This window comes from Phasianus colchicus, chromosome 5 (genome assembly GCF_987193195.1).
Source record: "Phasianus colchicus chromosome 5, bPhaCol1.hap1.1, whole genome shotgun sequence".
NCBI lineage: Eukaryota > Metazoa > Chordata > Aves > Galliformes > Phasianidae > Phasianus > Phasianus colchicus.
Genome location: NC_143440.1, coordinates 27,032,676 through 27,059,549, shown reverse-complemented (window position 1 = coordinate 27,059,549; position 26,874 = coordinate 27,032,676). Strand labels below are relative to the sequence as shown.

The 26,874-nt window shown below is 35.1% G+C and overlaps 1 protein-coding gene across 5 annotated transcripts in view; it reads left to right on the top strand.

Moving 5' to 3' along the window:
* UBR1 (ubiquitin protein ligase E3 component n-recognin 1) overlaps positions 1-26,874 on the top strand; it is a 78,863-nt gene that overhangs the window by 36,918 nt on the left and 15,071 nt on the right. For 3 of the 5 annotated variants that reach the window (XM_090141030.1, XM_090141028.1, XM_090141027.1), the window contains exons 30-47: positions 189-394; positions 1,419-1,512; positions 3,846-3,998; positions 4,396-4,493; positions 5,154-5,247; positions 6,419-6,567; positions 8,623-8,678; positions 8,891-8,987; positions 9,547-9,614; positions 10,866-11,016; positions 12,182-12,269; positions 13,791-13,924; positions 15,129-15,237; positions 16,388-16,444; positions 16,921-16,998; positions 17,573-17,743; positions 19,730-19,831; positions 20,292-24,013. In XM_090141030.1, coding sequence (XP_089997156.1) covers positions 189-394; positions 1,419-1,512; positions 3,846-3,998; positions 4,396-4,493; positions 5,154-5,247; positions 6,419-6,567; positions 8,623-8,678; positions 8,891-8,987; positions 9,547-9,614; positions 10,866-11,016; positions 12,182-12,269; positions 13,791-13,924; positions 15,129-15,237; positions 16,388-16,444; positions 16,921-16,998; positions 17,573-17,743; positions 19,730-19,831; positions 20,292-20,433 — 2,047 coding nt within the window. In that variant the 3' untranslated portion in view covers positions 20,434-24,013. Of the gene's footprint in view, positions 1-188; positions 395-1,418; positions 1,513-3,845; positions 3,999-4,395; positions 4,494-5,153; positions 5,248-6,418; positions 6,568-8,622; positions 8,679-8,890; positions 8,988-9,546; positions 9,615-10,865; positions 11,017-12,181; positions 12,270-13,790; positions 13,925-15,128; positions 15,238-16,387; positions 16,445-16,920; positions 16,999-17,572; positions 17,744-19,729; positions 19,832-20,291; positions 25,818-26,874 lie in introns of those variants that run through there. The other 2 variants (XM_090141029.1, XM_031593574.2) reach the window with 2 other exon arrangements.

The following is a 26,874-nucleotide window of genomic DNA, read 5'->3' as shown; positions in this document are numbered from 1 at the left end:
GTTAATTGGCTTCCATTTTTTGTTTTAAAAAAGTACTAGATTTTAACGAGGATTCATGTTTCTTCATTGTTTTGTCATTGCTTTTTTTTGTAAAGCACTATTGTATAAAATGCGTGATGTTGGCCGTATGCCTTGAAGTCTGTTTCTTCAGGGAAAAAAATTCTTATCTTCTACGTGTGTTGTTTCAGCATGTCTTCAGGAATTGATTACTCCAGAATTGCTTTGGGTCCCAAACGAGGTCCATCCATTGCTGAGAAAGAAGTTCTGACCTGTATTCTTTGTCAGGAGGAGCAAGAAGTAAAGCTGGAAAGTGCTGCTATGGTATTATCTGCTTGTGTCCAGAAATCAACTGCCTTAACTCAGAATAGGAGCAGAATTCTTGAACTCTCAGGGGGTATGCAGTTTTCTTCTTTCAGAGTGCAAACAATTCTGTTCCTAGTGTTATGTCCTTTGAACCGAATTAAACTCTGCATTCAAATAGCTAAATGACACACTTCTGTTTAAAAAAAAAAAAGGGAAAAATGTTAAACTGCTCTAAAATCTGTGCTTTAACATTTGAAAATGAGAAGTATATGAAGGTACAGACTTTTTCCTAGCAAATAAGAAAATGCTTTTGTTATTCTCACAAGGGGTTCAAATGAACTTAAAGATTTGGTGGGAGTGGTTACCTCGGAGGAGAAAGCAAGCAAGTGTTAACTTCTTTTTTTGTTCAAGTACACCAGCAAACTTTCACAACGTAGGAAAAATACATTTTCAGAGTGCCAATATGGTAATCATGAGGGTTCTTTCTTTCATGTTCAGGAAGTATGCTTTTCATGTTCAGTTGTGGTTTTTTAGGTTTGTCAAATTCAGGTGTATTGTTTCAAAATCATAAAAGTACACCAAATTAGATATAGAGATCTGCTGTTGTTGAGCTCAGCGTTATTTAGCTATGTTTAAGTAGAAGATCTGTATCTCAGTTTGAGTTCATACGCAGCGCAAAGGCATCAGTATGTATCAAGATACTGCTATAAAGATTTAGGCAGATTCAGTTAAAAGATAGCCTTCCCTTTGTTATTCATTCATGCTGTTTAGTGGCTTGTGAAAGTACAGTGGGTTGAAGAAATGCATTGTCTAAGGACTAGGAAAGTGCTTTGTTCATTTAGAACTAAATGAACACCATTTTTAACCAGTTTACTGTTGCGTTTGGATTTTCTTGCTAGCTTGTGGAAAGCCTTCAGTAGTTTGTGAACTCTGACTTGTGATTTTGTTAAAATATTGGCCTGGAAATGCTCGTGAAATCCATTTTAATTTGACTATGCAAACTGTGGAAAAAAAAAATCTAATGTCTTATATATGCAGATGTTCTTTTCTGTTCATATTGATTAAAAATTGTTGCTGTTTTTAAATCTTTTTGTTTCTGCTCTGTTTTTTTATAGATACAGTAGATCCTCTGTTCATGCATCCTGACTTACCATGTGGAACCCACACAGGAAGCTGTGGCCATGTGATGCATGCAGCCTGCTGGCAGAAGTAAGGATATATCATGGCAGTTTTTTCATGTTAATTTACCTATTTTCTGAAAAGAAATCTAAATACATATTGAAAACACAGTATAGTAAGAGGATATTGAATTGAAAACTATCTACTCATCTAAAAATGAAATATGGCACAAAAGAATTTATCAACTGATGAGAAAATCCATCATCAAAAGGTTTTTGTTGCCTTTTATGACCCAGAGAAGAATCTGAGGAGGTTAAAGAAAACCAATGGGGTAAAAATAATCAAGAATAAGGAACTTTATCTAGTAGATTTTATTTTTCCTCAGTTCAGTGAGAACTGGTATGAGTCTTCTAGATGGGTGTTCTACAATAGTCCTTTAAGATGTGAAGTCTGTTATCTCCTCAGTGCTTAAAAGAAGCTGCTTAATCCCAGTGAACCCAGGAGAAAACCTGGCATTTAGTCTAGAATACAAACAGTTTAATCTACGAATGCAGTTTACCCCCTGCCATGTTGAACAAACTTAATAAAAAGTAAGACAGAAGAATTGGTACATTGATTAAAAAGTATAATAGGTGTTTATTGTTTGAGGGAGCCAGGGGTTTATACCAAACATGTTGGATTAGAACACAGTCTGAAATAATAATAGACCAGGTTGCTCATTTTCCAGTTTGTGGTAATCGTGTTTGCCTGTAGTTTCATGTGTAGATCACAGGGATTGGAGCTGACATTCTCTGCATTTTGAGTCCATATGGGGTCAGTAACTCTAAACAAGATAGATACTGTGAAATAATACTAGAACTTCAGTCCCACCAAGATGTTATCAACAAGGAGAGTTGGGTCATGCAAATACAAGTTATTTTATGTTGTTAAATAATATAAATATTTTCTTGATGGTTGTTTTTTGTACTTGTGCCATTTTACTTTAAGAAGCCTGACTAAACTTCTGGTATTTATCACTTATTTTTCTATATTTATATTTTTATTAAAAAAAAAGAAATGCTACAAGAAAGATAGGTGCACACACTTAAAATGATACAGAAATATGTTCCTTGAGTATAATACATCTGCTCTTGGCAGATCGATCCACATCTACGTAGATCTAAGTAGTACAACACTGGAGCTCAATTCCCTTGCTCTTTTTAAGAAAAGATGACTTGCTGTGTGGGTAAATGGGATTAAAATGGACAACAGGCTCTTCTCATACAGGATGGCACAGAAGGTTTGAGTATAGTCTTTTACTTATTATGTAACAGACATTCTAACTTACTAATATTCCTCCAAATTTTCCCTGCCAACTTTCTAGAGTATCTGTGCAGCCTAACAATACTGCACAGTACTCTAAAACAGTACAGGTTCAAAAGAACCTTTGTAGTTGATACATGGGAAGAGAAGACGTTTACTGCAGTAACAGTTGTTTAAATTTGGGAGAGCAGGTGTATTTTTTCGTTGATTGTAACAGATTGCTTTCATAAATACTCTGTAATATAAGGACCTGTCAATCACCCCTGCATACAACCTTCTTCTTATTAGATAAATTATATTTTTTTCTTAAGATATTGTACTTCAAAGCAAAATAATAACTAGCTATTACCTTAGTGTGGAAATTAGATAATTTCATATGTTTTAAAGATCCTACATGTCCACCCTGAGTGTTAGTAATGAAATTACTTGCCTGTATTCAGACAAGCAGATTTGAGTGTTGGGTTGTTTTGTTCCTAGTAATGTCAATGCCACTGTGACATTAATGAAATCTGAAGACTTACTGCATTCACTAAGGGATCAAATTTATGTAAGAAAACCTGTAAAAATGTTTATAGTTACTTCTAATTTTGCTTTTGAGTTAAAAATGTCATATGATGTTGTAGTACAAATTACTTTCGTTTTTTTCTTTTAAGAAAAGACTATAGATTTTTTAAAATTAAATCTTAAATAGGTTTTCCTAAAACTAAATACAACTACGTACAAATCCTATTTCAGTACTTTAATGAGTTTCTTATGCAAGATATTAGATATACTGTGTTTAAATGTTTAGAAGATGGGAGAGAAGAACAGAGAATATAAGGACTGTTTGTGTATGAAAATGTCATTAAAGTAAATCTAAAAGGATCTTAAAAGCAAGGAAGAGCTGCCATTATTTTGACTGAGTGGCATACAATGCATTTTTGCCTGAGTTCATATAAGAGTTCATGTAAGTGATCAAAGGTTCAATTTTATTTTCATGTCCAAGCACAAGAAATAGTTATCAAATGAAAGGTATTAGGAAAAAAATTAATAGATAATAAGACTTAATTATGTGAAATTTTGTTTTCAGGTCACATTTGAGCCAATTCTGCTTTCTAGTAATTCTCTTTTCAATGTTCTAGGTACTTTGAAGCCATGCAGCTGAACTTCCGACAACGCCTGCACGTTGAACAGATATTTGACTTAGAGAATGGAGAGTATCTTTGTCCACTTTGCAAATCTTTGTGCAATACTGTGATTCCCATTGTTCCATTGCAGGCTCAAAAAATAAACAGGTGAATTAATAGACTGTACAGCCTTTTTTAAGTATGACTTTTGGGGTGAGTTGACTTTTCGTATTTTGGGAGGGTGGTCTTGGGTTGAGCATCTGTGTAAATGGTTGTTTATCTCCTTACTGACCACTCACTCAAATACGCTGCTTCTGGTAGCAGAAATCATTTTTTAAAGCATTTCTAGGCTATTCTTGGAGTATGTGTCATACATGGAAATCTTCAAGTGTTGTACTTGGGCAAATGCTGCTTTTTTTAGTGTTTGCTCACTACTTTGCCTGCAAAACTATGCAACTACTGAGTTAATTTTTATTTTTTTATTTGTGTGTCCTTTATTTTTTAAAGACTTTATTAAGATTATTTCAGAGTTAAAATAACAACTCCTTTCCATTTCTTTTCTCAGTGAGGATGCAGAGGCAGTAGCTCAAATTCTCTCCCTGGCTAGGTGGCTGGAAACCATCATAGTCAGGATATCAGGCTACAGTGTGAAAAATGCGAAAGGTTTGTTATCTTCATTTTGGAGCTTGTTTGTGAGATATCTAATACACCAGTTTTAATTATGATACACGTGTTTTATGTAATGTCAAAAGAAAATTTAAAATTTAGGGCAATTTTGCTCTCAGTCAAGACAGGGTAAAATAAAGCTGGGGTTGAAGTCATAGGTCTTTCAGAGCTTGATAGCTTTATTTTGGGGTGTTCTCACCAGTTTTCTGGTTTGTTAACATTTCTGCCTTCCCTACGCAAGAAAATTCCATAACTTGGGGAGGATAGATGCTTGTTAATGCTCAAAGTTAAGTTTTTGCTTGAAGGGTTTCTAATGAAGTGAAGAAAAATTTTAATTCAGGGGGTTGGAATGAAATGTTTAGGAAACATAAGTTACAGAGAATCAATATATTCCTTGCACTTCTATGATGCAGGAAAGTTTTCATCTGCTTTGCTGCATTTTTTTCTTCTTCTTTGTTGAAACAAAGAAAAAATAGTAACAAAGCACTACTTTAATCCTCACATATTTTTAAATAGAGAGAAATGTTAGTATTTGTAGAGTATCTTGGCGAGGTTTACAATTATTTTCAAACCAGTTAAAAAGGAGGTCTTCTGTTAGAGAGCTGTAAAAATAATAACTTATTTGTGTTTTAATTTGGATCTGATTTCTTCTTGAAGGAGATCAACAAAATGCTCCAGCTTTTGTCAGCAAGGGATTGGGGAACTCTGCTTTGGAATTCCATTCTATCCTTAGTTTTGGAGTTCAATCCTCGTAAGTGATTTTTTGGCTATATTAATTATCCATGAAATAATCTAAAAAACTTCAGGATTTATATTGAAGGAAGACATTCACTTTTTCAGTCTCAATACAGGCTTACTGGTATGTTTCTCTAAATATTCATTGAATATCAGCTCTATACAGACCTAGATGGGCCTCTTGATCAAGGCAACGTTTACTTTATTAGTACAAAACTGAGTTTTCTATTTCAGAATTCCAGTTATTTGGGCCACTTCCTGTGCGTCTAGGCAAGTCACTTAATGTCTGTTTGCCTTAATTTTCCTGCTATATGTGTGTTTCAGGGTTAGCTTTCAGTTGTTTTAGATAAAATAATTTAATACAGATTACTCAGAGCTGTCTTGTCTACTTTTGTTGCAGTGGACAAAAGCTCTCTCCCATCAAAACAAAGCAAATAGGTAGGGGCTTCTGAAGTGTACTTAGCTATCTTCTTTTAAAACAACACTATTCTTAAATCAAGTAATATACTACTGTTACTTCTGCCTGACATCATTGTAATGCAGAATACTTATACATCTGCTATTGTAAAAATGTCATCAGAAGGTTAAATCAAGATCATAAACAGGAGGAAGACTGAGTTTTACACAGTCTGATAATGATAGGACAAGAGGGAAAAGTTTTGAACTGTAAGTGGGGAGATTTAGATTAACGTTAGAATTTTTTTACTCAGAGGGCATTAAAGTGCTTGAACAGGTTGCCCAGAGAAGCTGTGAATGGCCCATCCCTGGATATGCTCAAGGCCAGGTTGGATGGAGTTGGATTTCTTCTTTCTCTCAGGTTGGCTCCAGCCTAGTAGCTCTTATTCTTTCTATTTTACCCTATCTGTTTTTCCATTTTATTGCTATTTTATCATGGCTCTTATTATTTGCAGTAAGAGAAAAAGTAAGAGGTCCAAAATGAAATTAGAGTACTTGAAAAACAGAAGTTAGTGAGCATCAAATGCATTCCTTGCACTGCTATAGTGCAGGACAGTTCTTTTTTGCTGCTTTTGCTATTTTTTCCTTGCCAAGGCATGAAGAAAATAGTACTGAAAACTAGTCATTTTTTTCCTCCTCTTTAGAAAGGGTCTTTGTATTTAAGAATTCTTTCATAAATAACAAGCACTATTAATAGTGCAGGCTGAAGTTATCTTGGTTGACTCTTGCAGGGCCAAATACTCAAGCAGCATCAAGGAGATGCTTATTCTGTTTGCAACCACCATTTATAGAGTTGGACTAAAAGTTGCTCCAAATGAAGCTGATTATCGGATTCCTATGATGACCTGGAGCACATGTGCTTTTACCATCCAATGTATAGGTAAAGCATAATTTGGGTTTACTTCTTTTTATGGCTCAAAACTCCTAAGGCTGTTCGATTTGTAAAAATGTGTACAATCTGGATATGTATACAATAATGAGAGTCCCACATAAGAAGAATATAGGTTAATAATTCTTATTACGTGTAACACATGATCTTTAATCTGATATAAAGAGTAGAATGTTTTTGTTAGATGGTACCGTATAAATAAACTATTTACATATGTAATGCTAACACTGGGGAGTTTAATCTTTAAGAGCTGTATTATGAACTGTAACATTAAGCATCTGCTGATGATGATGATTGAAATGCCATGCATCTTCTATGTAGCCAAATATCTAATTATTATGAAACAGAAGATCCTTTCTCAGATTTTATTCAAAAACACTTTTCAAATACTTCGGAATCTTTAATCATTCTTGAATGATCTACTAATTATTTCTGTTTGTCTTTATTCTTGAAAAATTCTCGCACAATTTGTAGAACAAATGTGGTTTTCTGTAATCTGAAATTGCTAAAAACATGTCAGAGCTTTTTTAATACCATGTGAATCTTTTTTTTTTTTTTTTTTAAGACAAAATAACTTATTAGCCTAAAAATACTTGCTTTTTCTGGCTAATATATGGGCTTAGTGGTCAGTGTTGCTTCATTTGTCTTCTGCATGCACAAAGACAATGGCACTATAGACATAGAGCTTTTACTAAATCAGTCGTGGCTTTCAGGCAGGGGGAGAGTCAAGAGATAAGTCTTTAACTGTGTGTTCCAGGAATTGAAAATGTAACTCTACATATCCATAGGAATGATTTGCCAAGCATGCCACTTTTCTTTCTGACAAAGCTTTTGAAGTACAAGTGTAGTCTACTGTAACTTTATAGCGCACTTGATCCAACTAGCGTGTCAGGAGTTCAGAAGGTTTGTAGGAGCAATAAGAACAAGGCAGGAATAGCCAGAAAAGCTAATGACAGCTATTTTGAAATTTTATCAAGTGTTCAAATGGCTAGGAGAGGACTGGAAGCCACCCAGCTGTATTTATATGCACTTAATGCTGCATAGATTGTTTTTTATTTTATCTCAAAAAAAAAAATCCAAAAAGCCACCAACTTTGGTGGCTGTCAAGAGTCAATTTTTGTCAACAAGGGTATATATGTAATAGCTTCTATTGCATGTGATATCAAAGACATGTGACAGAAGTATAAGATTTAGATGCATTACCAGACAAGGATTGTAGCGTAATGAGAGGTTTATATGACAGTCTGACATATGCTGGGCCATGTGACTTCAAAATACAAATGATTTTTTCCATGTTTTGTTTGCAGCTCTACATGTTGCATGTTAAGCATAGAAGTGCTAAGTTAAAACACTTCTTTATTATATATATATTATATAATATAATATTATATATATATATAATATATATTTATATTTAGTAAGATCCTGAAATTTACCAGTTCATTTCTGAGGTGACTAAAACATAGTAGCATTCGTTTAGATGCCTTTTTACTCAGTTAAGTTCATGTAGCTGCTTGTTTTTATTGGTTTATTTTCTGTTTATTATCTCTCCAGAACCAGTGTGCTTGGGGAGGGAAGGTGAATTGTGTTCTAATTTGGGAAATCTGTTTTTACAAGATTTTTATTTAACTACAATCAAATGAAGTACTGTGAATCTGAGAAGATAGCTGTACAGCATCCCTGTAAACATACCTTGATGTTTGTGAGCAGTGTAAAAGAGTAACTGAAAGTACAACTAAATCCATAGAATCTCCTATTATCATTCAAATGAAGCAGTGTTCCTTTAAATCTTAGAAAGATCTGAAGACTTGGGAAAAAAAAAAAAGCCTGTTACAGCTTTTTATGTAGGAATCCTTTGGTGCCAGTTATGCTGGATTTTTCAAGAGAATTCTAAGCAAGTTTCTCATCAAATTATGCTGTGCTTTAAGAAGGATATATGCTAAGAAATGTTTTTACACTTGACTGTATTTATATGTGTAACTCAAACAGAAATATTATGTTCCTGTAGAACAAAGTAACGTAATTTATTCTGTGTTTAATTTTAAGAAAACCTCTTGGAAACAGAGGGGAAGCCTTTATTTGGATCTCTACAAAATAGACAGGTATGGGCAAGTAGATATGTGGTACATTTCTCTGTTGAGGATTATTTCTGAAGATATGGTTCAGACTGATAACATAAAAATATTCTGGAAAATGTTTCTGCATGGAAGTTCGTATTTAATTCACTTGTCAATACATTTTCTGTTTGTAGGTTCTCACTGATTAATTTTGCTAGTATCATTTTCTTGTCCAACCATTTTCTCTTGTGCTCTAGCACAGTGGCCTTAAAGCATTAGTGCAGTTTGCAGCTGCTCAGAGAACAACATCACCACAGGTCCTGATTCAGAAACATCTGGTTCGTCTTCTAGGAGGTATTGTATTCCTTTTGTGTTGCAGAAGTTAAAACAACATAGAAGGAAAAGATAGATACTGAAAACACCGTTAACTTCAGTTTCTCTGTTTCCTTACATCACAAAGTTTTGCTTGACCTGAACTAATCAGTAGTTCTGTTGAGCCAGCCCTTTATCATTTGAAGTTCCTGAAAATCGAAAATCCTCAAATGCAATTTACCAAGGCCTTGGAGCTACTCAGATCATTAATGTTTACAGATGGCAGTGCTCAGAATTACTCAAATTCTAAAGACTAAACAGGTAGATAAAGCCACAAATCAAGTATTTCTCAATTGTTAGACTTGATCTGTTTACTATTTTTGAAAGGCTACTTGCATCCTAGTTTAAGATACCTGAGTCTCAGAATTGTTTTTCATATTTCTTGCCAATATGTTGAAAGTGGTGACCTTTGTGAATACTGTTTTTTTAACTAGCCTTCCATTGAGCAGGATGTTTATGTATACAGGCTTTTGGATTCTGCTAGATTGCAAGGCATCTAGTGTTGATGGTGAGATGCATAATTAATATCTTTATTTTGCAGTTCTTCTACCAAACTTTAAAACAGAAGACACTCCATCCCTCTTAGAAGTAGATATGTTCCACGTTTTGGTAAGGAGGTTCATTTTATTCTTCAGAAATAATGGTTTTTTAGAATCTAGATTTTTGTGATTTTACCCTGCATAAACTCTTCACTTGCATGAATTAAATGATTATGTCTGACAGCTGCATACAAGCAAATTATTGTATACTTCTGTGATGTAGAAGTGTTTACTCTTAGTTCTGCTGTTTCTAATTTCTGTGTCTTTGCAATCTCACTCTTTTTGAAGTTCATATTTGTAATTGCAACCATCTTTTTACTACCTGTTTTGCTATCAAAACCTGAAAAAAAGCATGAGTAACACCCTTTCTCAGATTGTGGTCCCTTCATTTTCCTTTTTCCAAACAGGCCTCGTACCTTCTCATTGTTCACGTTCATTCTCATTATCTTCTTTATACTATTTGTCAACATCTTCTTTCTATCTTAATGAAAATATTATACGAGGAACACTCTGAAAGTAGTGCCTCCTATTTTATTATGATGACCAGTGACATCAGAGGCAGATGGTGGTATGACAGTAGAGACTGAACCATTTTGCCAGCGTTCTGCTGCATTTTGTTGCCATGCAGCAGATGACAGCAGAGGAGCAATGTGACAATTTGACATGGAATTGTGTATGAAGCAAAGGTGTGGAATTTAACTCACACAGAAAAAAATGTACCTGCTGACCTTCATTGATGCTTAGTGAATGTTTATGGAGACAAACCAGTGGATGTGGGCGCACTCTGGTTCATAACTGGTGAAAATGCATAGCTGATGGTGGTGACTGTATTGAAAAAGTGTTTTGTAGCTGAGGATTTGTTCTATCAAGTAGTGTTATTGTGCTTTTTTTCTCTGTTGTAGTTTCCATGGAAATAAATAAGGCATTACATTCAGAGCAACTTATGTAGTTTTTTCTAGCATAAAACATGAACTACTTTGCCCTCATTATCTTTCTAACTAATACTTGGTTTCCTTTCTCACACTTTTTCAATGTTCTGTTTTTTTACATGGATCAGAAACTAAGCTTTCTAGGAAGCAGACAAGCTTTCTTGGCAAGTACAGTGAAACTGTATTTGTTTCCTATGTGCTAGCGGGACAACTTGTTTTCAATGAGTTTTTTTGCTTTATACAGTGTGAATTAAAATCAGCAAGATAAATGATGTCAAATTGACAACAGGAATGATGTATAACTATATAATGATAATATAAGTATTTTACATTACCCATTTAATTAATAAATTTTTGTTACTTTAATATTTACTGTTTCCTTTCCACTGCAGGTGGGAGTTGTGTTATCATTTCCATCTTTATATTGGGAGGATGCTGTAGACTTGCAACCTTCATCAATTAGTTCGGCCTATAACCACCTCTACCTCTTCCATCTGACAACACTAGCACACATGACACAAATTGTTATCTCTTCAGCAACAGGTAGGGATGTATTTAGGTTATATCATTGTAGCATTTCATAGAATTTCTTAACAATAGTGGTTGAATGTTTTGCTAGTAATGATTAAAATCTTCCAGATGGGAACTTTCTTTTAATAAATGGCTTTTAGTGCTAGGTAGAAATAAACGTTGTTTGGTTTGAAACAAGCAGAAAGGTAGCACTATATCATTTTCAGATCATTTATTTTATCATTTGTGTGTTTTGCATAAGAAAATGAGGTAGTTACTGATCAAGTCCATCATTCCAGTGTTGGATCATCATACGTTCTTCACTCCTTGTAGGAAAAGCAAAGCACTGCCCAACAGCAGCACTCTGAGCAGTACAGTGAGAATTAGTATGGACTTTGGAAATATACTTTCCTTTACCCATCAAACTATTAAATAACCAAGATATGGAATCCTATAAACTGCTTAGGAGCATTTTTGCTTTTCCCAGTGTATGGGAACTGCTGAATCACGGCCTGAACCTCTGACTAACTACCTGAGGTGAGCAGTGAATCAGCCATGGGAGCACAGGTGAAGGCAAGGCTCCACCATTTTTTTTTTTCAAAATGGATTAGGATAGTTTAAAATAAGAATGGTGTTGTAGTTTTTATAAGGTGAAGGCCTGGCTCCACCTCTTCTAGACCCATTTAAGAGCTGATTACCAATGGGGAACGATCTCTTCTGGAGATCCCCTCCTCAGGAGTTTCATAGCGAGCCCAGGATATGGGTAAGCATTCTATCTATTCTGTTTTGGTTTGGCGTAGCCAAACTCTTTGGTATATTTCGTAACTATAACATCTGTACACTCATTGATTGTACATCCAGTATTTCACACTACTGCTCAAAAACATCAGTAACCTACAGGCGTTCTGGCTTCTACTTCCTGTTTTCTTGAGCATGACAGAAGAAGGAAAACAAGAAGTAAAAAATCCTGTAACTTAGTCCATACAGAACAATAACTTGTAAATTAACATGAAGAGGGCAGTTTTTACGTGAGTGAGCAGTGAGACAGTAATGATTACCTATTGTTTTAGGAAGGCATTCTTAGATTAAAAATAAGAAATAAAAAAGAAGCAAAATAAAGTGGGAGAAAAAAGCTCAATGTACTTAAAAAGTCACAGATGAATCCTAATGTAAATGCACTTCATGTTTGTGTGTCCAGAATCCCCTACTGCTCGATCATATGACAACAGTGAGGAGGCATGCTCTGCGCAGGCTTTCTGTAGAGAAGTTTGTCAGTACACCAGTGGGTAAGTAACAGTTCAGTTACAGTACTTTGTCTTCCTAGAAACATAGTAATCCTCAGAGAGTGACATGAACAACAAAGGAAATGAGGAAGGGAACAACACTTCATATGGGGAGTTTAGCCTTGTGCTTTGCTTCCAATACTCCTGAAACTTAGAAAGAAGAGGGAACTAGAGAAAGGAGCAGGTGTCATTAAAACACCTACTGCTTGTAGGCAACAGGGCAAATTCTTACACTGAGTAAGTTACCTACATTTATCCTGGAGGGAAATGTAAATGCAAACTGCAAGGTAAAGAAATGTAAGACTATTTTGAATTTTTTTTAGTTACACTTTTCTCCTTCTCTCTTACATATATTTCTAGTACAAAAGAAGAGGTGAAAACTATAAAGCTAATTACAGCTATTTGTTTGAGCATTAGTACTGTCTTGGACTTTTTCATTGGCTGTTATCTGCTGTAGAGTGAAGCTCTTAAATGCTTCAGTATCTATATGAAAAAGAAAATAGAAAATGTGGATGCAGCCTCCACAAATCCTGCTGTGATTTATCTTCACCAAAGCTAGTTGCAAATATGTTTTTTTTTTCAAGGATTGAAAATTCTGCCATGTGTGAAAGTCTTAAGTCTAAATTTCTAAACATTAAAAATTTAGTGTTTAAATAATAGGAGTAATTTTTTTTTCATGCATGTGTTAGAATCATAGTTGCTGTGTATTTTGGAATGTTGAAATGCAGAATTAAATGCCAGAATCTAGGCTGAAACTGTTAGCGTTTTTATTCCTGTATATGCAGTACCTTCTGATCCCACCATGCTTTAACACTTAAAATAATAATTCTGAAATGGCCTATGATGTAGCTTTACTTTTGTTTCTCAGCAGATCCTAGGCAATGCTTGTTATCCTGCTCACATAAATGTGTAGTTAGCTGTGGTTAATTTTTTTCTGAGAAAATTATCACTCCAGTATTTTTTTTTTCAGAAATAGGATTAGGATAGTTTAAAATAACAAGAATGGTGTTGTAGGTTTTATAATATAATGAAATGTGAGGCATATTATTTTTAACTGTTATTTTTGCTGCGTGTGACGATTACTTAATTTTTTTTTTTCCTTATCCCTTTTGGATTGCATTTGGAGCTCTGAATGCATGGAAAAATGCTGTTATTAATGCCAACAATTGCTGGTTTTCTGTAATAAGAAAACCACGGATATACATTAGTTACTTGATGTGTGTTATGTAATGCTGTATTGTGCAGTTTGAATCAGAGTTGTCTGAAGTTATGCAGCTTTTAATTTTGAAAAATGTTAATTGAAATAATCTGAATGCTTAATGTGTTCTTCATAAGCTCAATGTTCATTCTTTAGGTAAAAGGGAAGTTTGAAATTAGATTGTGGTGACTGTTTCACAGAATTTGGGGTACAGCAGTGTTGATTTGTACATAGTTAACACTGTACCAGTTCTAGCCAAAATGTGAAAGTACTCTAAAGATGTGCACTGTGAACTATTGCAGGTATTTCTCATTTGTGTATTACAGTTGCTTTAGTCAGGATATTCCAGGCTGGCTTGTGTGGGATTGTGTTAAGAGAGGCATCATGCCTTATCTTCGTTGTGCTGCTTTATTTTTTCATTATTTGCTGGGAGTTTCTCCACCCGAGGAGCTACTACAAGGTAAACATGAGAAAGCAAATTTATCTTTGTTGAAATTGTTTATTCTGTTCTTGGAGTGAAGGAATTTTTAATGATCACAAGAACTCAACAGTAGATAATGTTAATAAGACTAAGAAGGGAAAGGTCAATTTGTGTAGGAAGGGAAGATACAGGAAGTTGGGTGGTCTAGGATTTCCGTGGAAGAATTTCTTCTGAACGTGTGCAAATATTGAACTATGAATGGTGTTTTGGTATTGCGCATCCATGGCTACAAAGATTTTGTAATTTGCGGCATTTTAGAAGCGTAGATTATAAGATCTGAGAAATAGCCTGGAATGTATTAAAAATGAGAAAACACACCGTAAAATTCAAAGAGCGCATCAACTTTCTTGTGCGATTGCTGATATTGGCAAATGCTAGCAAAATAGAACTTACTAGAAATAAAGCATGTTGTAAAACTTGAAACCTATTTCTTAAAGAATTCTAATGCATTGCAGTACTTAAACCAAAGTAAGTGCTTTGTTTTGTGTCAAAATGCAGGGAAAAGTTGAATTATCAACTATTTGAAAAGGAGAACCAAAGCTTCAATACACAACAGAAACATAGTCTTACATTTATTTATGTAGATTATGAACTAAGATTGAGTATCATGAATTTGATTGCAAGTCCAAATCTTTGCACTGTGCTGTTGTTGCCATCAGTAGAAAAGTACTGTCAGTACCATCTGTAGAAAGGAGTCTCCTGGTGAAGCAGTGGTGCCGTTTTCTTCAGGTCCTGTGAGCCAGTACTTGACCACTTAGCAAACTAGTAAACTGGCACTGTTGCATGTTAGCACTGACTTGATCATAGAAGAATTAAATATCATTGCATGCTCAAAGAGTAGCTGAAATAGGATAGGTAAGGAAATTGGCTGCACCGATGTGTTAGGTACTGTGCAGTGAAATTAAGTTTAAGCAATAAACCACATTTTTATAACGACTTATACATGACTTAAATCTGATGTTATTACATTATTATAAAACCAAAAGCAGATCTTGAGCTAATTGTCATAGCCCCAGTTACATCAATGAAGCTATAGTCAGTTGTACAATCTTAAGAAGCTGTGCTCTAGCTGGAAAACCTGAATTATTAAATGGAAGAAGAATGAAGAGAATTCTAGTTTTGAGCGAATTATTCAGCAACACTGAAACGTTTCAATAGTCATTCTTTTCTTTTTCTTACGCAGTTTCTGAAGAAGGGCAGTTCAAGGCACTTTGTAGTTACCTCTCTCTACCCACCAATTTATTCCTGCTCTTCCAGGAGTACTGGGACACTGTAAATCCACTCCTTCAAAGGTACTAATGGAACATGGACAGGACATGTTTTTGTGTTGTGATGACCCTGTGGGAATTGCATCAAATTTCTAAATAAGATTGAGCTCATGCTAGAGTTGTGAGTGTTCACTTGATGTGCGTAAATATAGTGAACCTTTTTAAGAACTTAAAAAAAAAAAAACAAAAACCAACAACAACTTAGAGTACAACAATTATAGCATAAGGAACTAATGTTTGCAGACATACAGGAGTTTGGTTCCTATACGCTAAAGGTATCATGAATCGTTGCATGCATGGTGTAGCATCTGCTGTTCATTGGTCTGTTTTTAACGTCAGTAGCAAAAGTGTGAAATGAGAGCACAGAAAAATTTATAACCTGCCAGATGAGGCTTTGTACTCTATCTCCTCTGGATTTCCAAAACAGACTGTTGAATGTAGAAGATAGCTGAATTGTGTAATATAAATATTATGTACACTGTAATCTGACAGTAAGGAAATAATTGGTAAAAATTCTTCTTTAAAAAAGGAAAGTTAAAGGAAACAAGTCCTCACTACAGCCAATTGTCATCTATGAGAGTAGATGAATAATTCTGCTTATTGTGTTGAAAATGTATTCATCTCTTCATGTATTTACTGTGGCTGTTTCAGCCCATGGTTATGTTAATTACTATTGTTGATTCTTGGCAGAATTCTCTTGATCTCACTAGGTTTTTCAGGTTTTTTTCTGTCTCTGTTTTGTTATCTCGCTTCCTTCAATTAGTTGACATTCTGAGCTGCTGACTCCAGCCTACAGTGTATAGAGCAGACTTAACAGTCTGTTACACGGAAGTTTGCTATAGATACATCTGTAGTATTTACCATTACTTGCAAATCAATAGCATTCTCACAAGTATATTTATAAACAAGTTTGTGTTTAGAGTTTCTCTGTGTGTGCTCGAAGAACTTATAAGAGAGGCCAACTCTCTTACATGTGCTTGTGAACTTCAGAAAGTAATTGGTAAAGTCTTCCTAGCAGAAACAGAAGTTTTGAGTGAGATACAGCCTATTTTAGGCAATAGTAACAGTTGACAAGTCATCATATGAGCTCAGCATTTTACCTGTGTATCTGCTTATTTCTTATTAGTTGAGTTTAGCAACAAATGCTGTCTTCTGCAAATCTTTGTTTAAATAGGTGGTGCACTGATCCAGTGGTGCTAAGTTGCTTGAAGGGCAAGAGCACTGCAATAAGGTAGGTTGAGTTTTGTTGGTTTTCGATTGTTGTTTTTTTGTCCTTTTGTACCTTAAAACTGTCCAAGGAATGAAGTGGTTGCTAGGTGTAAATTAGCAGTGCTTGTATTTTTTTTTCCTGTTGATGCACTACCATGAATTCATTTCTCTTTGGCTCAGTGATTCTTCGTTGCGAAGGCACAGCATTCTGTTAAGCAATTTATGTGCTTTGTCTAGGGAAAAACAAAAGCTAACTGCAACATAAGACACCTTTTGTGCAAATACATTAGATACGCAATTGAATTTCATCAACTTTGTTGGAATGTAGAAATACTGAAACTTCCATCTAGGCTTCTAGGACTAAAGAGCTGGTCAGGAATTGCAGAAGTTTACAGAAGGAACCAGAAACGTAGCAGGATAATGATCTTTATCTACCTATTATGGTTTTTGCTATGGTATTTATTTTTTTTCCTTGTAATATTTCTTTCACTTATGCAGGTATCCTCGGAAAAGAAATAGTTTAATAGAGCTTCCTGAAGATTATAGCTGCCTTCTGAACCAAGCATCGCAGTTTAGGTAATGTATTTAGTTGTCCTGCTAGGTGTTTTGTCATTTTGATACTCTTTCAGTTATTGTAGCTATTGTTAGAACTGTGAACAGAAATGGTTTTGCAGAAGCAAAAGCACTTCTGTAGTTACACAAGTCAATACTAGCAGTTGTTCATTTTAAGGCTGCAGTGCAGCAGCTTGCTCAGTGTATTCACTTTTGTTTGATAGTATTGCACTTTAATCTGGTCATTTTTCACCACTGTAATGTGGATTTGATGTGGCATTCAGCCTGAGTATTTTTGCACAGGATACAAGAAGCCTGTCAGGTTGGCACTGTTTTATGCCAGGGAATATGAATCATAGGATAATTTGGATAAGTGACTTCAGCACATCATCTACTCCAACCTCCTGGTTGAAAGGGGGGTATCTTGCAGCTGAAATCTTTGAAGCAATGTAAAAACCGAATCCAAGGAAGCAAGTATGTGATACAAGGTTATGACAACAGTATATATCTTAGGTGTGACTTTCCTTTTAGGAACATCATTGGTAGTTAGCTTTCTTCTGAAATTTCATGCTAAACAATCTGATTACACTTCTTCTAGATGCCCACGGTCTTCTGATGATGAACAGAAACATCCAGTATTATGTTTATTTTGTGGGGCTATGTTGTGTTCCCAGAATACTTGCTGTCAGGAACTTGTGAATGGAGAGGAGTTGGGAGCCTGTACTTCTCATGCTCTCCAGTGTGGAGCTGGAGTCTGTATGTTTCTCAAGTAAGTAGCTAGGCAGAATTTAACATATTAATGAATAAAGGGAAACATTTGAAGGTCAAAAAGCAGAACATTGTCAAAGCACTTAATTCTTTTTAGGCAAAAAACAACAGCCAATAATGACAAAAAATAAAGCCTCAAAAGCATTACTTTAACCAAGTAATGGTTAAATGTTAGTAGCATTACTTTAATACAGAATATTAAGAAGTCATATTGCTGCAGTTAGTTGTTTTGCATTGTTCAGGTTCTGAGTCAGATCATATGCTTTACAGAATGGATATAGAGTATGAACCTGTTTGAAGGTGATATAACTACTCTGTACTGAGCAGTTTCATTTAGATATGTTGGAATTACACGTACTATACCGTTAAGCTGTGATTTTCAAGTGAACTTTACCATGGCTTTAGCATCTAGGGGACTATCTGCTATGATTAAAACTTCCCTGTATTTTTGCTGTACTGCTTAGAAATGTGAAGGAAAGAACTTATCTTTATTGTATATTTATCTTTTCTGTTCCTAGTTCACAAAATGTTTGTATTTCTACTTCAACATAGGATTCTAGTGGAAGCTGTGTGGGTCTTCTGTGTATTTAGAAGATCATGTATTGTAGCATTTCTAATGATGAGGTTAAATGGAAACCTGGAGGCTTAGATTTAGAACATTTTATTTCTTGTGGAAAGATAATATCAGGCATAACTGTAGTCCATGTCTGTTCTTTAAGTTGTGTAAGTTTAAATGACACTGTAAACACAGGCTCAGTTCTGGGTTTAATATTTTTTTAGCAGTCATATCTGTCTAGACTACTCAGTTCTTCTCTTTATTAAGGTGTCAGTGGCAAAACAGCTGTGACTCATACTAGTCTTTCTTCACACTTAAAGAGCCTCAATAGGAATAGCAATCCAGAGGCCTGTGAGTTGGCAGAAGCAGAATACCTTTTTAGCTCCAGAGAGTACTGTCCTGTATAGTGTACTCAGAGATATAGGTACTGTAAACTAACTTTTTTCTCCTTCCATTACTTAAACACGTAGACTTGTGCATACATACAGCTATAAATGGAGGGGGGTATGTTTTTAAGACTGGCTGGTTAATTGCTAGCAGAGGCAAATCATATCAATGGTATGTTTTGTTTGGATTGGAGTTGTTTAATATAATAGAGGGTGGATGGATAAGGTGTGGATCAGAACAACATGGTTTTCAAAATGAATACATGCCTTCGGGGATAACATTTGGTTACCTGAACAGATTGTAATATGGAAAGGAACCCAGCTGCAATAACTTCAGGCATTTTATACAGGGTAGTTCACTGTTTTCCTTACCTCAAGCAGGACTTCTACTGTCTAAAGACTGCTCCTGGTAGTTACGCTAATTCTCATCTCACTACCCTACAATGTAGAACAGAGTAGAGATATCTAGGAAGGGCCTCAATTCAATAATGATCTATGGAAATAAGATCCCATTATGGCTAACCTAATGTTACACAATGTTACAAAATAAGTTTCATATTTCCTCCTGTTTCTGAACTCTTAAATGCTATCGAGGATTATACTTAAAACAATCTTTGAAGTTGACTTATGGTGGCACGTAAGTTTCCTTGCTGCTGATACGGAGACACCAGTTTAGATCTGGTGTATCTCTTTTTAAGCTAAATTCAATCCATGCTTTTGAATCTATCATAATTCATGCTATGTAACTATTAGTTAAATCTGTTTAAAATAGCCCCCCTGGGGATTGTATGCAAAAGCATGTTTGCTGCAAAGCGATTGTAGTACTGACTCCACGCTTATGTCTATAAATTGGAATGTTAATATGCAGCACATATTCGACCAGAAGCTGATGCAAAGTAACCTGTATAACTTCTGGTTAATTGAATCTGCTATTGATGTAGCTCATATTTAAGTTATCAAAAGGTGTAGCTTATAAAAAATAATTTTGTGGTGATAATATTGAAGATAGATACGTTTAAAATAAATACCACTATTTTTCCTTAAGAATCAGGGAATGCAAAGTTGTCCTCATAGAAGGTAAAACCAGGGGCTGCTTATATCCTGCTCCATACTTGGATGAATATGGAGAAACAGATCCAGGTCTGAAGTAAGTAAATGTTTGACTTGTGTGCTTTCTACATTTCTGTTTTGGTGCTTTTGTTTCTTAAACACATTAGCCATGACCTTCCTGCTAGTGCGTACAGCAATGTAATATGCATCTTTGCTTGGTGAACTTGTTTAACTGATGGCAATTTCCAGTTTTGCATGAGTCATTAGTAGTGGGAAAATCCGCTTTTTTGGTTCTGTTATACTTTCTTAATTTTCTGATGAAAAGCATAAAGCAACTGCCATTACTGAAGAATCATCTTGGAAACAACATTCATTGATCGTTATATTTGGAATTCTTTCATTTCCCGTATACTTGTTGGAGTTGCTGTTCATACAACTGTTCAGTATTAATTGGCTATTGTTAAGACTTCTTTTAATGCTAGATTATTAATGAAATAACTTCTCATTTGATATTCTGATATGCTTATTTGAGTATTCTCCTTTTTCCTTCTATGAAGAAGAGGCAATCCTCTGCACTTATGTCGGGAGCGTTACCGGAAGCTGCATCTGCTATGGCAGCAACACTGCATCATAGAGGAAATTGCCAGGAGTCAAGAAACCAATCAGATCTTCTTTGGGTTCAATTGGCAGCTGCTCTGAGTCTCTTTGTTTTAGTGAAATCTTTTACATTTGGCAGTGCTTTGGAAATGGAAAGGGGAGTGGCAGCAAATGTTCTAAAGTGGGTTCTGTAGTTCAGATGCAATTGATGGATTCTCGAGGTTGGATGTAGTGCTAATACAGTGAAACAGAATTTCATGTCGATTGTCTTGCTTTGTTTTATTTCTCAAAAGGAAAACTACCTTGTATAATTATTACTGAACCTTCACATCCAGAAATATTTCCACTTTTTTTTTTTTAAAGCTGCCGTCGTCTCACATGTTTGACAAGGACAGCTTTCCAAATCCTGTGCTTTAGGGCACATATATTTGTCTCTTCCTTGCCTTGAGAATATACTTAACTGGTGTTGCTAAGTAAAAAATAACTTTATTTTCTTTCTTTTCCCAGGTTTAGTGTGACTTTTAAATCTGTTGAGATCTGTGGATTGGTAGTGGTACCAAGCCGGTAGTAATCTGTAGTAACAGAAACAGCAAACATTAAGTTGTATGAAAAAAGCCTGCATTCTGCTATATCCTGGAATTTAATGAAGAGTTTTTATCAATAAACTCTTTAAAGGAGAAATATGCATAGAAAGTGGAATTACCATCTTGTTTGTTGCATTAAAAAAAATAGTCTGTGCTTTTCGCACTGCCAGAACCGCACTTTATCTAATGAATTTGTCCTCTATTAATGCTGTATATCCTGAGAGGTCTAGGACTACAGCATTTGGTTAGGTTTTGGTTAGTTTTACTTCTTTCAGTTTTTTTACATGAATTTTTTCTTGAAAGCCAAACAGGAAGATAACTGCTGTAGTATATCTCTGCAAGTTACATAGGAGCCTGAGACTTCAAAGTAGACTACCTTCAACACTATCACTGGACTGAAATCAAGGCCCTAAATTCCAGTCAGCCTTGGAATTAGAAATAAATTTCTTTGCCCGTGTTTGGGAAACTTTCCACTCTTCATCCTCTGTCACAATTGTTTGGAGCCCTGCCTGCAAAAATGAAAGCGTGTTTTGGGGGTTGCGTTCAGCACTAGGAGCAGAAAAGTGAAAGAAGATAAGTATGTCTCTCTGCCCTTCAGTAGTTAATGGTACATTGTGATTGAGCTCTCTCTTAAGGCTATAAGATTGTGCTTCAGTTCTAAATGTCTTTTTTGTTTTGTTTTCCGAATTACAACTATAACATACATGAGAGAATTTGTTATGTAATGGGTAAAAATGCTTTCCAAGGAAATCACATTGGTGTCAAAGCTGGAAGTTTTCAGTATTCTTAATTTCCCCTCCCTTTGCTATTTGGATTTTTTAATGTCATTTTAATAAGGCTCACAAGGGAAAGTTTTCAAAATAATGTCTGAGAATGTTTTTTTCTATTGTTTCCTTTGTTTAACTTTTTTTACTGCTTTTATGACATGTAGTAGAATCTCAGATAATGATTTAGATATAAATAGAGCTGTTCTCCTAGTTTCTTAAAGCTTTTAGAGTACATGAGTCCACTGAACAGCGCCATAATTCATCTAAAAATGGAGTACAGGTAGACTTGAGTATTATGATTTGCAATTCTTTTTTTCTCTTCAAGAACTTTTGCAATAATCCTTCCCTGGTGATATAAACAGCTGGCTTTGGAATGTTTTCTAGGCCTTTTTTTCTTGCAGTTATGACTATTGTCCTTATCTTGATTCTTGCAGATTTTAAACCTGAATATACAACCCTTGAAAGCCAACCATAATTCTATTAGTCTTATCTAAAATGTATTTGAAACGTGTAAAGAATTTAGAAGAGGAGTTGTGATGAAAGCTTGCATTCACTGGAGCTATCTAAGGACATTGAAACACTTCTTACCAAGAAAAACATGAATTCAGACTAGGAAATTGTGGCTTATTGATACCAAAACTGTATTATTTTTTTTTTTTGCTCAGAGTTTTACCTTTTCATTTATCAGAAACTTTCAGTTACCTTGCACTTCAGTGATAACTTCTGTTATCAACGATGAGGTGAAAACACTTATATTTTCTGTCTGAACTGTAATATATTTATAAGGACAGCAGCTGGTTTGAATAGGTGAGCTCTTGTTTGAAGTTCTAGAAATACGTTTGTAGCTGGAAAAATGAGAGAGAAAGAGAAGGGGCAAAGTTGAATCTCCATGTATGTTTGCACATACTACTTAGCAAATGGGCTCCCATATCATTCACTGACTGGTGTGTCATCTTTCATTTCATAAATTACTATGCAGTTTTGTTCACTGTGAGTATGATCTGTATTTAGTGATCACAAAATGCTTATGCCACCAATTTTCATTCCATCCAGGCTGACAGAAGAAATTTGATAATGCACATATTGGTTTCTTTAATTGCAAAAATGTAAATTTGAAACTTGTATAATGTTCTTGTGCTTTTGAAATAAAATATCTTGTATATGTATATTTAAAAAAGGAAATAAAGTAACTTCTCATAGTTTATTCCACTTTTATTTGAAGGCACTTTCACACTTCGCAGCTGATTTTTTGCAAGAGTATTACAGAAGGTCTGACAACATGGAAAAAAGGGAAGAATTATTAAACAGTGGTAAACTGTGATCCACATAATCATTGTTCCAGTGAGTGAGTACTGGTGGCACAGTTTTCCTTATTTAAATAAACATTCCACTTGAAACTTATCCTAATATTTTAAAGATGCAGACTTCTGCAGTGTTTATCTCAATTTTTAAAAGAAGTTGTAAGCATATAGGGTAATAATCAAAGGTCTTTTAACTGATTGGTTGAGTGATTCTGGTTTTATAGCTCTCAAAGTAGAACTTGTCACGTTGCCTGTCAGATACTGAACCTCTTGAATGTAGAAGCTTGTGTTTTGTCTGATGTTCTGTGTGATACATATGGAAAACAAATTTGTTCCAGAGTTGAGCAAACAGACAAGAAATATCTTATGTACGAAGAAGCAAGAAGTACTGACTAATTGTCTATCCCACAAGCTCATGGCTGTCACCACTTTCTCACTGCTTTGTTGTAACTTCAGATGCCATTAAGCTTATTGAGTTTGAGTTAATGGCATTACTCTCTGCGTATATTCTTAATACATCAATTTTTTTTAAGAAATAATTCCTGAAAAGCTCAAAGGTGGGTTGATTTAACATCTAGAAAAAGTGTTCTGTAAAACAGTAAGTCCCCTTTTTTTTTTTTTTTAAGAAAAAAAGGAAAAAAAAGAAGCCACAGCACTGTGTCTAAGAGATTCTAAGAATCTCAAGGTGCAGTGTAGAAAATAATACGGGGGGATGATTATGGCCATGATATGTTTTCTTCAAAGATGAAAATTGTTTCATTTCTGTGACACAGTCTTGTATTTTTTTTATCTATGTTTTGCAGATGGAGGCTAAGTTTATTTGATATAGAAAACAAATGAAAAACGAATACTGACTGCTCTGCAAGTCTCTAAAATCCAATTAGTCCTTGTCGTAGCTCCGTTTCTGCAAGCTTACGTTGTGCGGTTGAAAGTGTAGATTAAAGAGGAGCTGTTGAAGAAATGCACTTGAGAGAGAGACCTGAAATTACATGCATTGCTTCTTGCAATGATGATTGAGGTGTGAGACCAGGTATGAAGTTAAACATGAAACACTGAAAGTTGAGCCTGAGCTTTCTTATTTTTGTGTTGCTTGTTCATGAGGTCACTGTCAAGAAACAGGACTGTAGTTTAAGCAATTTAACTGTAGGCTGTCCTAGACTGACCTAGGAAATTTCTAGGCTTCATGCTTGAATGAATGGACCTGCACACCATGCAAAGCAGGGACTGGCACTGTGGGTTTAATGGCCATCTTAAGCCCTTTGTTTATCTGGGGAACTGTGGCAGGGATTTTTCTGCAAACTGCAGAATGTCTCCTCGCAGTACCTGGATTGTAATACTAGCTTCTTTAGGTAAAGGTAGTTAAGTGCAGTCTAGGACTTGGAGAGAGGCCATTCTGATGCACCTTGGAGTTTCTGCTTGAAGGTTTTGCAAAACATAACCGTGGCAGCTTGAGAAATAATCTACCTAAGATGATAAAAATGTTCCAGGTTTCTTTTGTCTGTTTTTTTATTCTATGAATTATGCTGCAATTAAAAATGGCAAAACCAATGTGCTTTAGGATTGTGATACTGAAAAATGGTCTAAGAATATTTATTTTCCCAGTTCAGACATGCACAGATTAAACTATGGAGTAGGAGTATTGTGTGGAGACTAAACTGTTACCACAATGGGAAACTGGTAAAATGTGTACCAAATGATTTGTCAAGTTTCAATGTCATTTGTTGTGTTGGAGGGAACTGTATGATCACACACCAGTTAAATCAGTTTGCGTAGGGGAGGCTTCCAGCTTCTAAGGGAATACAAATGAAATTCTTAATGTGCAATGTTCATATGTGATTCATTATATTCTTTATGAACAGTGTAAAGCAAGTGTCTTCTGTGGTAGTCAGAGTGCTTTAAAGGAAGAGCATCATAACTGTAGTTCCTGCAGGAGCCATTGCAGTCCTTCAGCAGGAACCAAATATTAAAATGTTTCAGTTTTATGAAGAGCTCCATAAAAAGATTTTACAGTTTTAGATAGAGGTGAATTCCTTGCTCTGGAAGTTGCTGGAGTTTCTTACACAAATGTATTGTTGTTAATTCAGACTGGATTAGGCATTAATAACAAATAGGATAAGAAGTGTCCCACAAATCGTATTTATTTCTGTATCTGAGCAGATGCTACGGATTATAGGCTTGGCTTGCTAATGCCATCTTTGTCTTTATAAGTTGCAGAGAATTAAAGAAAGTCTACAGTGCTACCTGAGTTTGTTTTTTTGATATAGTGGCAGTAATTAGTTTAGTTAATTACACAAGTTAATTTCACAAGTTTTCACACAGCTGTTTCTGCGTCTTTTCAGCAGTTGTCTGAGAGAAAGATTGACAAACCAAATATTACTTTTTTATGGTAAAATGCGTCCTCTTCATGTGAAAATGATCTGTGTGAACTATAGGAAAAGTGTAGCCAGATATTGATAGCACTGCTCTTCGTGCTGATGTGGTATAGCGCTACTTACTGCTTTAAATTGGTGTCATTTTACAGAGACACTCGGTCTGGGTGGCCATTTTAGTTCACTCTTCTGCTGAACCTGTTTTTCAAAGCAAGTTCCATGACCAACAGGGACCTCTGCTAGAAAACTGGAAAAAGCTGTTGTAATTCTGTAAGCTAAATGAATGGTCTAGAGAGATTGTATGTGGTGCATGATGCCAGGTTTCATCTGCTTCTAAAGTTAAAAAATTTCCTGATGGTAAAACACATTTGTATAATACAGAGCAAAAATCCCCTTCAAAAATATAAATGAGCTTGTGCTCTTATTCCATGTCTTATAACAGTTTTCATCAAGCTGAACCATTCCTTGCTTTTATTTTTCAAGTATTTTATTTTAAAAATTATTTTTATCAAGTTCTCTTGGTTCATTTTTCCTAACAAAACAAAAGTTCTGTTTGTCACTGTTTTTCTTCCCTAATTGTGATTGTTTAATTAAGGAACCTAGAACTGTTTTTCCAAATATAGATGGATTAAAATTTTACTGAAAAAATGACTGTTTACTTACTGAAGCATGCGATGCTCTGCATGCTGGTCTGAAAATAAATATAGATAAAAATTGCATTTTTATCATATTATTTTGAAAAGTGTTTAATTTGCAGCACTTGACTGCCTTTCTCCTTAATATGTCAAAGTGCCAAAATTTTCAATGTTCATTCTTTTCCAGTATTACATCATCTAATCTTAACGTTTCTAGTAAGGCTCAGGAAACTGTTGTGCTGCAAACAATGAGCTGCTTCCTTCGGGATTGTATTTCCCAGGTTCACTGAAGTTTGTTTTGTCTCATAGTCTAAAAGGTGGGCGTACTTTTCTTAGTTCAGTGAGACATAAAAGCTGGGCATTTTTCAGTCTAATAATAAAGCTTTTTGGAACTTTGTCATTACCACACTGAAAGATAGAAAAGAGAGTGAGTCAGGATTGTGCCCAAGGGCATTAGGTAGAATTAGAAACAGCATAACAAGCTGTAATACAGGAATGATATTTTTGGCTCTCAGAAATGTTTGAAGGAATGATGCACCAGTTCATGCCTTGAATATTTTTATGGATAGCTTTGTGAAAATGTTACCCAAATGCTCAAACTGTCAAAAAAGCAAGCAATGACAGGAAATCTTAGGAAAAAGACAGAAAGCCAGTTTAATTCATAACATCCTCAGTGTTACCTTAAGGTGTTCTTCATTTAAAAATCATGAATAGAGTTACAAAAACTGTCAAAGGGGAGCAATAATTTCCATAGGCAAAAAGATTAAATAGTAGCTTCTTCAACTTGGGAAGATGGGACAAAGATTTTCAACAGAGGACAATCAGAGTAAAATCAGGGACAGCATGAGGAGAATAAATAAGAGATGACTATCAGCTGCATCTTACAG